At 37.2% G+C, this 15,371-nt stretch overlaps 1 protein-coding gene across 5 annotated transcripts in view; it reads left to right on the plus strand.

Moving 5' to 3' along the window:
• Nucleotides 1–15,371, plus strand: part of VPS8 (VPS8, CORVET complex subunit) — a 259,945-nt gene that overhangs the window by 188,895 nt on the left and 55,679 nt on the right. For all 5 annotated transcript variants that reach the window (XM_021069974.1, XM_021069973.1, XM_021069976.1 and 2 more), the window contains one exon: nucleotides 15,242–15,322. In XM_021069974.1, the coding sequence (XP_020925633.1) occupies nucleotides 15,242–15,322 (81 nt within the window). The remainder of the gene's footprint in view (nucleotides 1–15,241; nucleotides 15,323–15,371) is intronic.

Here is a 15,371-nt window from a genome sequence, read left to right on the forward strand (position 1 = left end):
GTTTTTTAATTACATGTTACCATGTTTGGTAATTATTTTATTTATTTATTTTTGTCTTTTTGCCTTTTGTAGGGCCGCTTCTGCGGCATGTGGAGGTTCCCAGGCTAGGGGTCTAATCGGAGCTGTAGCCACCGGCCTACGCCAGAGCCACAGCAATGCGGGATCTGAGCCGCGTCTGCAACCTACACTGCAGCTCACGGCAGTGCCGGATCCTTAACCTACTGAGCAAGGCCAGGGACCAAACCTGCAACCTCATGGTTCCTAGTCGGATTCATTAACCACTGCGCCACAACAGGAACTCCAAGGTAATTATTTATATGAATGAAGGAGAGGTACCATTCTTGCCCTAAAAGGGCTGTTTTAAGAGAGACAAGAAAATATCTGATATAACTGTTCATAGTGTTCTAAAGAGCAAGTAATATTGACTGCCTTAAGGATTACTGGAGGAAGAGGGATGGACTGGGAGTTTGGGGTTAGTAGATGCAAACTCTTGGATTTAGAGTGGATAAGCAGTGAGATCCTGCTGTATAGCACAGGGAACAGGGAATGCAAAAGAAAAGAAAAAAAAAGGATTACCGAACCCCAGGAAGGTAATTGCACTTCTACATCCCTATACTTTTAGTCTACTTAATTGTAGCAGGAGCAGCCATGTGAGGGCATGACCCTGCCTCCTGACTACTCCCCCTCATCGACTCCAGGAGGGCAGCTGTCCTAAGAAAGACCAATCAGTGTCCTTTCCAGGAAATTTTAGAACCAAATTTAATAAAATAGGGAGTTCCCTTGAGCCACAGTGGGTTAAGTATCTGGCGTTGTCACTGAAATGGCTTGGGTGGTGGCATAGGATTGATCTCTGGACTGGGAACTTCCACATGCTGTAGGAGGCACGGGCAAAAAAATAAAACAAAACAAAAAAACCCCACCAAACCTGTTGTAGAAATTCCAATAAAAAGACAAATAGTTTCTCTTCAGTTCTCTGGATTCTATAAGGTATAAAGTTCAGAAGCTGATGGTGACTACTCTTCTGTCATATGGACTGAAATAATAAAAGGTTAATTTGTAGAGAGAATAATGAAGTAGACACACAAAGAGGAGAACAGACAGGATGCATAGAGAAAAGAAGAGATACAAAGAGAGGATTAAAGGGAGTTCCGTTGTGGCTCAGCAGTAATGAACCCAGCTAGCATCCATAAGGATGCAGATTTGATCCTTGGCCCTGCTCAGTGGGTTAAGGATCTGGCATTGCTCTGAGCTTGGTGTAGGTTGCAGATGTGGCTCAGATCTGGTGTTGGCTCTGGCTGTCTGCATACACTGGCAGCCACAGCTCTAATTCAGCCCCTAGCCTGCGAACTTCCATATGCTGTGGGTGCAGCCCTAAAAAGGAGAAAAAAAAAAAAAAGGATTAAAGACTCTAGGAGAAGTCAGACAGCAAAGAGAAAATCCTTGTGGCATCTAAGTCCCTCATTGTAGTTCTTAAGGCTTACCTTCCTTCCTTTGCTTGGATCCTTAGACACCCCAGTACCTTTACAATAATTATCTTTTTTGAATAAGTTAGAATTGGGTTGGGTTTCTGAATATATATGTGTTTGTGTGTGTGTGTGTGTGTGTGTGTGTGTATGCCCAAGGAGTACCAACAAAGATATATATCTGAAACAGACTGGGGAATTTGTAAAGATTTCCTAGAGGAGATGTCTGATCTGAATCTTAAAGAGCCTAAAAGAATCAGGGGGAAAAAAAGAGATAGGACTATTCGGAGTGAACTATATATAGAAGAATTTGAGGTAAAACATGATACATTGGGGAGTTGCAAGTGTTTGAGTATGCTTGAAACATAGGACAAGAATAAAGGTGAGTCATGATGCTGAAATTTGAGAGGCAGGGACTGTATCCTTAATTGCTGTGTAAACCATGATAAGGAATTTGAATTTTATTTTAAAATTAGTAAATTCTCATTAAAGGATTTTGACCAGAGGAATGATGGAATGATGTTTCTTTTTAGAAAGATCACTCAACATATGATACATAAAATAAATTGGAAGGAATCAAGACTAAAGGCATAGAGATACCCAGAATGTGATAGGTACTCAAAGTTTGTTAATTGAGTTACACAGAATGGACAGGAGAAGATAGATTTGGAAATTACTTACCTGATAGAACCCACATGACTATTTGACTGATTAGAAATAGTAGAATGTAAGAACTCAGGTAAATCCCTGATTTCAGTTTCATGTGGCTAACAATGAGCAGTGGTGGGGGGTGGGGGCATATAAGATTGGAGTTTATAGGAAGAAGTAAGAAATGAAGAGGAAGATTTGGAAGTTATCATCATAGACGTTTTAAGTTGTAGTTACATTCTTGAAATTCGATGAACTTTAAGATGAAATGAATTGGTGAGAAAAGAAGGCAAAAATGGAGTTCTAGGAAACATCTAAGAATCAGGTCTATTTACTTATTTTTATTTCCCATTAGAACATAAGGACCTTGAGAGGTAAGACCATACTTTGTCTAGTATTGTATAAGCATCACTTAAGCCAGAGGCACCTGGCATATAACAGGTACTCAGTAAATATTTCTAGAGTGAATAAAAGTCAAGAATGGAGGATTGCCACATCTGGCCAATATGAGTATCAAAGACTGGGTTTATCCTCTTTTTTAAACAACTGAAAAATGGACAAAATATATAAAATAGTAGTTTTCAAAAAAACTGGATATCAGGCAATACAGTGTAGTAATTCCTTAGAGACAGGAAATAAACAACATAAGCCATATGTGTGCCCCAGCTTAATAATGTCTTGAGAGAGTTTCCAGGTTATAGCACAGGACAAAGGATCCCAAGCTGTTGCCAGTATACTCATTAGTTTGAGAAGATGGAGCTAAGAGTTGAGAGAGCAAGGTGGCCAGAGTTGGCAGGACAAGAACTAGGAGAGAGAACTCTGGAACAATCAGAAGGCCTCCCTCAAGTATAAGCACATGACCTGAGGAAACTACCTATGCTGGAGAAAGAACCACCTAAAAGGATTAGAAGGAAAAATACTCATACTCACACAGGGCCAACACTAAAGTCTTATTCACCAGTAAGACTGAAGATGTCATAATTCACAGAACATTGGGTGGAGTACAGTTAGCTCTAGACTAAACATAGCTCCTGTCATGCCTTTCAAATCTTAACAGTAAAGCATGAAAGAATCAAACTGTTTCCAGGTAATTTAACTGCATCCCAGAACAAAGTTTAAAAATATTTTTTAGGAATGCAAAAATATCAACAGTGTATAATTTATAGTGTATATATGACATTGAACTAAAACTTATAAGGTATTCAAAGAGGAAAATGAAACCCAGATATGATATTAGATACTGGAATTAGCAGGCAAGGACGCCAAAACAGAAAAGATGAGTGAATTTGAAGACATAGCAATACAGACATCCAGAATGAATCACTTAGAGACAAGTGAAGCAGGAAAAAAAAAAAAAAAGAACCAGAGTGTCAGTGAACTGTGGGACAGTTTCAAGTGTCCCAAAATACATGTATTTGCAGTCCTGAAAATAGGGAGTTGCAGCAGAAAAAAAATTTGAAGAAATATTAACAAAAATTTGCCAAATTTATTGAGAACTGTTAACACAGATCAGTAACCCAAAACTCAAAAACATGAAGAAAACAAGGTACAGTATAATTTCTCAAAATAGGCATGTGCTGGATGAGGGGGTCAGAGCTGGGAACTAAATAGACACAGTCCTGACCATGTGCTTTTCTTGATTATAATATTTAATACAGCTTATATTCAAAAAAATTTTCTCAAAATCAAAAATCGACAGAAATCAAGGAGGATGTTGGAGTTCCTATTGTGGCTCAGTGGTTAACAAACCCGACTAGCATCCATGAGGATTTGAGTTCAATCCCTGGCCTTGCTCAGTGGGTTAAGGATCTGGTGTTGCCATGAGCTGTGGTGTAGGTTGCAGATGTGGCTCAAATCTTATGTGGCTGTGGCTGTGGCTGTGGCATAGGCCAGTGGCTGCAGCTCCAATTCAGCCCCTAGCCTAGGAACTTACATAGGCTGCAGGTGCAGCTGTAAAAGACAAAAAAAAAAAAAAAAAAAAGAAAGAAATCAAGGAGATGGCCCAAAATACCTCAAGACAAATGAAAACAGAAACCCGACTTTCCAAAATTTATCGGATGCAGGTAAAACAGTTGTAAGAGAGAAATGTACAGTGATACAGGCCTTCCTTAAGAAATAAGAAAAACCCCAAATAAATAACTTAACCTACCACTTAAAGGGATTAGGAAAAAAACAAAGCCCAAAGTCAGCAGAAGGAAGGAAATAATAAAAGTCAGGGAGGAAGTAAATAAAATAGAGATCAAAAACGAAATAGAAAAGATCAGTGAAACCAAGAGCTGATTTTTGAAAGATAAACAAAACTGATAAATTTAGCCAAGCTTATCAAGAAGAAAAGGGAAAGAATCCAAACAAAATAAGAAATGAAAAAGGCTAAAAAATGATACCATAGAGACACAAAATTCATAATATTATGAACAGTTATACGCCAATAAATTGGACCTTGAAAAAATGGATAAATATCTAGGAACATACAGCCTCCCAAGACTGAATCAGGAAGAAACAGACAATCTGAATATATTGAACACTACTAATGAAATCGAACTTGTAATAAAAAATATAACTGAATTTTTAATTCTAAAAAAACTCCCAGCAAACAAAAGTCCAAGACAAAAATGGCTTCATAATGGAAATCTACCAAACATATAAAGAAGAGCTATTACCTATCCTTCTCAAGCTGTCCCAAAAAACTGAAGAGGAAATACCCCCAAATTCATTGTACAAGGCCACAACGTCAAATCCAAAGACACTACAAAAAATGAAAATTACAGGCCAATATCTTTGATGAATATAAATGCAAAAATTCTCAACAAAATTTTAGCAAACCCAATCCAAGAGTGCATAAAAAGGGCCATGTGCCATGATCAAGTAGGATTTATTCAAGGGATTCAAAGATGGTTCAATATTTGCAAATCAATCAGTGTTAGACACCATATTACAAAAGGAAGGATAAAAATCACATGATCATCTCAATAGGTGGGGAAAAAAAAGCATTTGACAAAATTCAGCATCCGTTCATGATAAAAACTCACCAAAATTGGTATAGAGGGAACATATCTCAACATAATAAAAGCCATTTATGATAAATATAATACTCAATGGTAAAAAGCTGAAAGCCTTTTTTCTAAAATCAAGAATAAGACAAGGATGCCCACTCTCACCACTTCTACTTAATATAGTCCTGAAAGTCCTAGCCACAGCAATCAGGCAAGAAAAAGAAGTATAAGGATCCAAATTGGGAAGAAAGAAGTAAAACTGTCAGAATTTGTAGATAACATGATGCTGTATATAGAAAACCCTAAAGTCTCCACCCCAAAACTGCTACAACTAATAAATGAATTTAGTTGTGTTGCAGGATACAAGATTAAAATACAGAAATGTTTTGTTTTTCTATACACCAATAACATCAAAAAGGGAAACCCCCCCCCAAAAAAAATCCCGTTTAAATTACATTAAAAAAGAGTAAAATACCTAGGAATAAACTTAACCAAGGAGGTGAAAGACTTGTATTCTGAACACTATAAAACATTGATGCAGGAAATTGAAAATAATGCAAAGAAATGGAAAGATGTCCCATGTTCTTAGATTGTAAGCAGTAATATTTAAAAAATGTCCTTGCTACCCAAAGCAACCTACAGATTTAATTCAATCCTATCAAGGTACCCATGACATTTTTCACAGAACAGGAACAACTAATTTTTTTTTTTTTTTGTCTTTTTGCCATTTCTTGTGCCACTCCCGTGGCACATGGAGGTTCCCAGGCTAGGGGTCTAATTGGAGCTGTAGCCATCAGCCTACGCCAGAGCCACAGCAACATGGGATCCGAGCTGCGTCTGCAACCTACATCACAGCTCACGGCAACGCCAGATCGTTAACCCACTGAGCAAGGGCAGGCACTGAACCTGCAACCTCATGGTTCCTAGTCAGATTCGTTAACCACTGCGCCACGACGGGAACTCCAGGAACAACTAACTCTTAAGTTTATTTGAAATCACAAAAGACTACAAACTGCCAAAGCAATCCTGAGAAGAAATAATTAAGCTGGGGGTATCACGTTCCTAGACTTCAGACTATACTACAAAGCTACAATATTTAAAAAGCATAGTATTGGCACAAAAATAGACATATGCATCAATGGAACAGAGAGCCCAGAAATAAAACCACACACCTTCAATCAATTAATCTGTGATGAAGGATGCAAGAGTATAGAATGGAGAAAAGATAGTCTCTTCAGTAAATGGTTCTGGGAAAACTGAACAGCTAGGTAATAAAAGAATGAGATTGAAACATACCATATTGTATACAAGAGACAAAAAAACGGATTAAAGACATAAAGGTAAGACCTGGAACCATAAAACTCCTAGTAGAGAATAAGCAGAATAGAACGCTCTTTGACATAAATCAGAGCATTGTTTTTTTTTGTTTCTGTCTCCTAAGGCAAAAGAAAGAAAAGCAAAAGCAAACAAATGAAGCCTAATTAAACTTAAAAGCTTCTGCACAACAAAGGAAGCAGTCAACAGAAGTAAATATAAACTTTCTTTTTAGACTCTTAACTCGCATAGGCTTACCTCCCTGACTGTGAGTTCCATGAAAGCAGGACCAGGTCTCCTTGTTTGCTGCTTTTTCTCTAGCACTTAGCACAGTGCTTGGAACATAGTATATATTCAATAAATATTAGTTGGCTCAAACCCCTGATGTCCCTGAGAAGTCCTCCACACTTCATCAAGCACTTTTGTCCTCTTTGACCTGTATGTATGTTATGCTGGGGAAGTCGTGGTATCCTCGTGGTTCTCAAGGGGGAAATGCCGTTCAAAAAAATTAAATAATTTGCCCAGTTAGTAAGTGGGAACATTAACCTAGGTCTTCTAACTCCAAATTTGTGGCCTTTTTTTCTATACCTAACACCAACCATAGTGTTTTTCATATCTACCTCAGTCAGTTTCCCTGGGGAGAAGATAGGGAGTGACAGTTATTTAGATGCACAGCTACTCAGAAATTTACAAGTTTTCCAGAGGAAATATCTGCATGATAAGAGGTTCTCAAAAATCTTCCTGACCTCTAAACATTCATTCAAACTGATACTTGGGACCTGAATTGTACAGGTTTCTTTCATGAACAGTAGGTGATGAGTTAGTATTTTTAAGGGACTATATTTATGTTATATGACTTCTGTCTTCACTGCTTACTCTTATTGCTCTTCACTCTATGGCAAAAGTTATCTCTGGCTTCTGAGAAGCTATTTATGATTGTTATGCCGAGGGAATTAATACAGATGAGTGATTTATATGTTAAAGTAATGCTTGATTGGCAAAAATTTTAATTTTATAGCAAACCACATACATGATACAATAGATATCAGAAAGCATTAGGGGTATTGCCATTTGCAACAACATGGATGGACCTAGAGAATCTTGTATTTAGTGAAGTAAGTCAGACAGAGAAAGATAAGTACAGAATGATATCACTTATAATATGTATAATGTAAAAAATAATGCAAATGAGTCTACCTGCAAAATAGACTCACAGAAATAGAAAACAAACTTATGGTTACCAAAGCAGAGAGGGGAGGGGAGAAGGACACATGAGAAGGATGGGATTAACAGGTATAAACTACTATTTCAAAGATAGATAAACAACATGGATTTATGTTATAGCAAGGAAATTATAATCAATATCTTCTAAGAACCTATAAGGGAATATAGTCAGAAAAAAAAACCCAACTGAACTACCATGTTATATGCCTGAAACTAACACAATATTATAAATCAACTATACTTCAATTTAAAAGGAAAAAAAAATAGGGAAAAAAGTGGTCATCACATCTTTTTATAATGTGCTTTTTTAAAAAAACAAGTTTATGCGAAGTACCTAAATGTACTGTTCTTTTGTAGTTTACAAACAAGTTAAAGAGTAACCTCAGCAGTTATTTATTGCTGAAGAATCTAGCTGACATCTTTGGAAAATAATTTGAAAAGCTAGTGGATTGTGTACACGCTGTGCCAGAAGCCTTGAGCTCCCTTTTGCATTCTATAATTTATATGTTGTCCCAGCATGAGGTTATTTTCATGATTTTGCTTTTAAATTATGCATATTAAAGTGAAATGTACTGGTATAAATATAGACATGACCTATAAAGATTTCTTTTTCTTAGAATTTAACCTTTTCAAGACCTCTTTATTCTCCAAACCAATCTTGTCATAAACAAATGACAAAGCTTTTCTATGTTAGAGCTATTATCAATGCACTGGATGGACATATTAAAGCAGATAACATTTTTATAATAAAGTATTATACTGTCCATTTATACTTTGAGAAGTAAATGTATTCACTAAGAACTTGACAAAAAGCATAATTGAGTGTACATTCAGTAGCATTTAACAGGGATCTATTTTTATGCAGAGAAAAATTAAAAGATTATCTTGTAGGTATATGACATGAGTTGTTTTTCTAGTAAAGAGTTAGTCTGAGATCCCTATTACTTGTCTTTTGCAGATGCTCTGCACATGCTTGACTTAGTGAAACAGAAATTTCACCAGTAAGTCTGAGTGATCTGTTCGGGCCCAAAGTAAACTTGTTAATTAGCATAAGCTCAGCATCAGGGAGCAGGAACCTATGGCAGGCAATATTGTGCTGCTCCTGACCAGCTAAAAGTACTAAAAACTCATCTTAGAAATTGCATCTATCTAGACTTCAAGAACCATCATCAGAGCATAGGAGAGAGAGAGAGAAGCAACTCTTAAGACTACGTTGTACAAGGGCAGCAAGGCAAAGTTTCTTCTTATATATCTGAACCTTTCTCCTGAGTTTTTCCTGCTTCATAATCTTTTTTTCTTAGCATTTTAACTCCCAACTACTGTACCAAGATTTTAATAACCTTTACTCTATAAGTAACCAGAAATGTTACACATATTTTCCAGCAAATGTTAGTTTATCATTTAATTATTTGTATTTCTTATTTATATTATCTAGCAAACATTAGATTATTATTTAGCTTATTAGTTGATGTGTCCATACTTGGGAGACCAGTATAGTGTGTTAATGGAATGCATCATTTCTGAAGTACTAGATTCAAATCCCAGCTTATCTTCTTTATAGTGTTTTGTTCTTAGAGAATTTTACTTAACCTCTCTGAGCCTGAATTTCTTCATTTATAAATATTCTGGAAGGAATTGAGTGATGTAGTATATATATAAAGTGCTTAGAATTGTACTTGGCATATGCCTACTTAATAAATAGAAGCTAACTTTTATCATTACCTTCTGGTTTGGATTCCTGTCTTTAGTATGGAAGAGGCATTTATGTCATATATAGCCTCATATTAAAGTAATAGACCTGACATACTCATTTGTTAGCAGTTTTGTTGTTATAATTCCAGGCAGCCAAAGTACAGTAAAATAGGTGTGCAAATGTGCAGATGGAGGTAAAAATTACATAATACAACTTTTTGGTACAGCAGTTGGGCAATCCAGTTGACCTTGAACATGGGGGTTAGGGATGCTGACCCTTCCACCTTCTCAGTTGAAAATGCATGTATAACTTTTTTTTTTTTTTCCTATGGCCTCACTGTGGCATATGGAGGTTCCCAGGCTAGGGGTCTAATCAGAGCTACAGCTGCCAGCCTACACCACAGCTCACAGCAACGCCAGATCCAAGCCACATCTGCGACCTACACCACAGCTCACAGCAACGCTGGATCCTTAACCCACTGAGCAAGGCCAGGGATCGAAACCACAACCTCATGGTTCCTAGATGAATTCGTTAACCACTGAACCACGACAGGAACTCCCCATATATAACTTTTGACTCCCCCAAAGCTTAACTACTAATCACCTACAGTTGACTAGACACCTTAACAATAACATAAAGAGTTGATTAACACATATTGTATGTGTATTATTTACTGTATTCTTATATAAGGTAATCTAGACAGAGGAAAATGTTATTAAAAATTATAAAGGAGAGAAAATGCATTTACAGTACTGTACTTATCAATACCATAGATCATCTGTTTATGAAATGAAGGTACTGACAGCTCACCAATTTTTTTTTTTTTTTTTTTTTTTTTTGTCTTTTTGCCATTCTTGGGCCGCTCCCACAGCATATGGAGGTTCCCAGGCCAGGGGTCCAATCAGAGCCGGCCTACGCCAGAGCCACAGCAATATGGGATCCGCGTCTGTGACCTACACCACAGCTCACGGCAACGCCGGATCGTTAACCCAATGAGCAAGGCCAGGGATTGAACTCGAATCCTCATGGTTCCTAGTCGGATTTGTTAACCACTGAGCCACAAAGGGATCTCCCCAATATTTTCTTATATGATACAAAATACAACTGATGTACATGTATTACTACCACAAGACATCAAAAATAAAAAGATAATGTGAAAAAGAAATATTTATTTACAGAGATGACAATTCATGCATTGATAACAAAGAAGCAATGTGATTATTTTATGTTAGCTTAGTATAATTGATATGATTGCTTCACAGTACCCTAGCTTGTACACTAATGAATGGTTATAAAGTTTGTATAGTATACAATATTAGAGACTTATTAATAAACAGTATTTGAAACATTTTTACACTAAAAAAAAACCCCTTACCTGTGATGATAGGCTGATCCACACTTTGTCCAATTACAAGAGAGACAGGGAAGGAGAGAGGGGCACACTGTATGATAATGTCATTCTTTAAAATCAAAGTAGTAAAATAATAAGAAAACAGGTTATATTAAGTATCACTCACCTTATGCCTTATGTAAGTATATTCCTATGTAAGGATAGACTAGTATCTCATATATTTTATGTATTCATGACATACCCAACTTTTTAATCTTTAAGATATTTCTTGGCTATGTGGTCATCTGCAAATTTTTTCATATTATTGCAAATCTTTAAAATTTTTTCCAATATATTTATTGGAAAAATCTGCATATAAATGGGCACACTCAGTTCTAACCCTGTGTTGTAGAAGGGTGAACTGTATGTATCAATACCCATAAAAATTCTCTTTGAGTCTATATTTCATTCTCTTTCTTGAAATCTCCTCTTAAGAAAGAATTGGAGATTCAGACCAAAATTTGCAGCCACTTGCATTTGATAATAACAGGTGGGATTAAAAAGCAGGGTATGAGGAGGGAAACATAAATCCCCAGCAACACAGAATGGTTGAATAATGGTATTTTCACATGATTCATATTTTGTGTTGAATAATAGGGGAAACTGCTTGCAATATCCTGGTAAGTAAAAAGTTATAAAAGTATTATGTAAAATACTCCAGTTTTATACACTAAGAAATACATCCCTGGCCTTCCCCAGAAAGAAGACTGGAAGAATTTACCTCAAAATATCAAAAGTATCTCTGGGTAGTTGGATTTCAGTATTGTTTTATTTTTGTACACATCGGTGTTTTTCAAATTGTGTATAATAAATAAGTTACTTGGCATACCTCATAGGAAAAGCAATGGAGGGAGACTGGGTGCCTAGCCATCTGTTGTTTATCAGTAGTGACTTTATTGAGAAAAGCTTTGGAAAACTGAAAGTTGCTTCTTGGATCCAGAAACTGATCTCCTAAACTGACATGGCTTAATTGGTTTGGATTGGGAGGTGACCAAATGTGGGTCACAGGAAGAGTTGGACAGATTCTGGGTATTCACAAGTACTTTGGTGTTTTGTTTTGTTTTTTAATTATTCTTAAAGTATAGTTGATTTACAATGTTTTGTCAATTTCTGCTCTACAGCAAAGTTGACCCAGTCATACACACACACACACACACACGCACACACACACGCATGCACGCACGCACACACACACACACACATATATATACACTTTCTTTTTCTTGTATTATCTTCCATCATAGTTTATCCTGAGATTGGATATAGTTCCCTGTGGTATACAGCAGGACCTTGTTGTTTATCCATTCTAAATGTAATAATTTGCATCTACTAACCTCAAACTCTCAGTCAGTCTCACTCCCTCCCCATCCCCTTTTGCAGCTACAAGTCTGTTCTTCATGTCTATATGTTTCTGATATGTAATGGCTTCATTTGTGCCGTATATTAGATTCCACATAGAAGTGATATCAGGAGTTTCCGTCGTGGTGCAGTGGTTAACGAATCCGACTAGGAACCATAAGGTTGCAGGTTCGATCCCTGCCCTTGCTCAGTGGGTTAACGATCCGGCGTTGTTGTGAGCTGTGGTGTAGGTTGCAGACGCGGCTCGGATCCCGTGTTGCTGCGGCTCTGGTGTAGGCTGACGGCTACAGCTCTGATTAGACCCCTAGCCTGGGAACCTCCATGTGCCACGGGAGTGGCCCAAGAAATAAGAAAAAGACAAAAAAAAAAAAAAGTGATATCGTATGGTCTTTGTCTTTTTCTTTCTGACTTACTTCACGTAGTATGAGAATCTCTAGTTCCACTCATGTAGCTGCCAATGGCATTATTTCATTCCTTTTTTATGGCTGAGTAGTAGTCCATTGTATGTATGTACCACATTTTAATCCATTCATCTGTTGATGGACATTTAGATTTCCATGTTGTGAGCAGTGCTGCTGTGAACATTACTTTGGTTTTAATGTAGCAGATAAATAAGAACTCAAAGGGGATTAGTGATGTTTAATGTGAAGAAGGAAAGGAAAATTGCTGCAGAAGCAAAACTAGAGTAAAATTTTTTTTTTTTTTTTTTTGTCTTTTTGCCATTTCTTGGGCCGCTCCTGCAGCATATGGAGGTTCCCAGGCTAGGGGTCGAATCGGAGCTGTAGTCACTGGCCTACGCCACAGCCACAGCAACGCAGGATCCAAGCCGAATCTGCAACCTACACCACAGCTCACGACAACGCCGGATCGTTAACCCACTGAGCAAGGGCAGGGACCGAATCCGCAACCTCATGGTTCCTAGTCGGATTTGTTAACCACTGCGCCACGACAGGAACTCCTAGAGTAAAATTTAATTAGACTTGCAAAGAAGGTGGTTAAGCAAGGGGCTTGGGTCATTTAAATTTTATTTATTTTTCCAAAATATATTTTTTAAGATAGTATAGTTGCATCTTTTTTCTTTTTTAAAGTATTGTTTATTTACAATGTTTCTTCAATTTCTGTTGTACAGACCCAGTTCCTTGTGCTGTACAGCAGGACCCCATTGCCCATCCATTCCAAATGTAACATTTTTCATCCCAAAGCCCAGACTCTCCATCCATCCCACTTCTTCCCCTCTCCCCCTGGGAACTACAAATCTCCTTTCTTTGGCCATGATCTGTTTCTGTTTTGTAGATAAGATCATCTGTGCCATATTTTAGATTCCACAAATAAGTGATATCGTATGGTATTTGTCTTTTTCTTTCTGGCTTACTTCACTTAGTATGAGAATCTCTAGTTCCATCCATGTTGCTGCAAATGGCATTACTTTATCTTTTTATGGCTGAGTAGTATTTCAGTGTTCCAGTGTATGTGGCTGGATCACACATACCACATCATCTTTTTTTTTTTTTTTCCTTTGGTCTTTTTGTCTTTTTAGGGCTGCACCCGCAGCATATGGAGGTTCCCAGGCTAGGGGTCTAATCAGAGCTGTAGCCACTGGCCTACGCCACAGCCGCAGCAATGTGGGATCTGAGCCGCATCTGCAACCTACACTACAGCTCATGGCAACGCCAGATCCTTAACCCACTGAGCAAGGCCAGGGATCAAACCCGCAACCTCATGGTTCCTAGTCAGATTTGTTAACCACTGAGCCACGATGGGAACTCCACATACCACATCTTAATCCATTCATCTGTTGATGGACATTTAGGTTGTTTCCATGTCTTGTTGTTCATGAATAGCGCTGCAGTGACCATAGGGGTGCATGTATCTTTTTTAATTGTAGTTTTGTTCAGATATATGCCCAGGTGTGGATTGCTGGATCAGATGGTAGTTCTATATCTAGTTTTCAGAGGCACCTCCATAACCATTTTCTGTAGTGGTTGTACCAACTTATATTCCCACCAACAGTGAAGGGGGTTACCTTTTTCTCCATACCCTCTCCAGTTTTTGTTACTTGTTGACTTGTTAATGATGGCCGTTCTGACCAGTGTGAGGTAGTACCTCATTGTAGTTTTGATTTGTATTTCTCTAATAATTAGTGATGTTGAGCATTTTTTCATGTGCCTATTGGCCATCCATTATGTCTTCTTTGGAGAAATATCTGTTTCAGTCTTATGCCCATTTTTTCAGTTGGGTTTGTTTTTTTGTTGTTGAGTTTTATAAGTTGTTTGTAAATTTTGGAGATTAGGCCCTTGTCTGTTGCATCATTTGCAAAGATTTTCACCCATTCTATGGCTTGTCTTTTTTTTAATGGTTTCCTTTGCTGTGCAAAAAGCTTTTGAGTTTAATTAGGTCCCATTGGTTTATTTTTGTCTTTATTGTCATGATTCTAGGAGGTGGATCAAATAAGATATTGCTATGATTTATGTCAAAGAGTATTCTGCCTATGTTTTCTTCTAGTTTTATAGTATTTGGCCTTATATTTAGGTCTTTAATCCATTTTGAGTTTATTTTTGTGTATGGTGTTAGTGTTCTAATTTCATTCTTTTACATGTAGCTTTCCAATTTGCCCAGCACCGTTTATTGAAGACTGTCTTTCTTCCACTGTATGTTCTTGCCTCCTTTGTCATAGATTAGTTGACCAGAGGTGCTTGGATTTATTTCTGGGCTTTCTATCCTGTTCCAATGATCTATATTTCTGTTTTTGTACCAGTACCTTATTGTTTTGCTAACTGTACCTTCATAGTATTTTCTGAAGTCAGGGGCCTGATTCCTCCATCTCCGTTTTTCTTTTTCTATATTGCTTTGGCTATTAGGGGTATCTTGTGTTTCCATACAAATTTTAAAATATTCTTTTCTGGTTCTGTGAAGAATGTCCTTTGTAATTTGATAGGGGTTTCATTGAATCTGTAGATTGCCTTGAGCAGTACAGTCATTTTGACAATATTGATTCTTCCAATCCAGGAGCATTTTTGATGGCCGCAGGAGACCGATATGCATTTCCAATGGAAGGTTCATGGAAGAATAAACATTTTGACTCTTTTTAAATAACTTACATTTTAATTTTAAATACCAAGAATAAAATTATATATTTTTGCATTTTTTTTCTAATCAGGATCCAGTTTATGGAAAAGGAAAACTTGGAGAAATCCAGGGACTTATTCTGGGAATGTTGGATACCTTTAACTATGAACAGGTAAGCTACTTTTTATTTTTCAGCTTATCCTAAGGTAAAAAGAAGCCAT

Source organism: Sus scrofa, chromosome 13 (assembly GCF_000003025.6).
Source record: "Sus scrofa isolate TJ Tabasco breed Duroc chromosome 13, Sscrofa11.1, whole genome shotgun sequence".
Lineage (NCBI taxonomy): Eukaryota > Metazoa > Chordata > Mammalia > Artiodactyla > Suidae > Sus > Sus scrofa.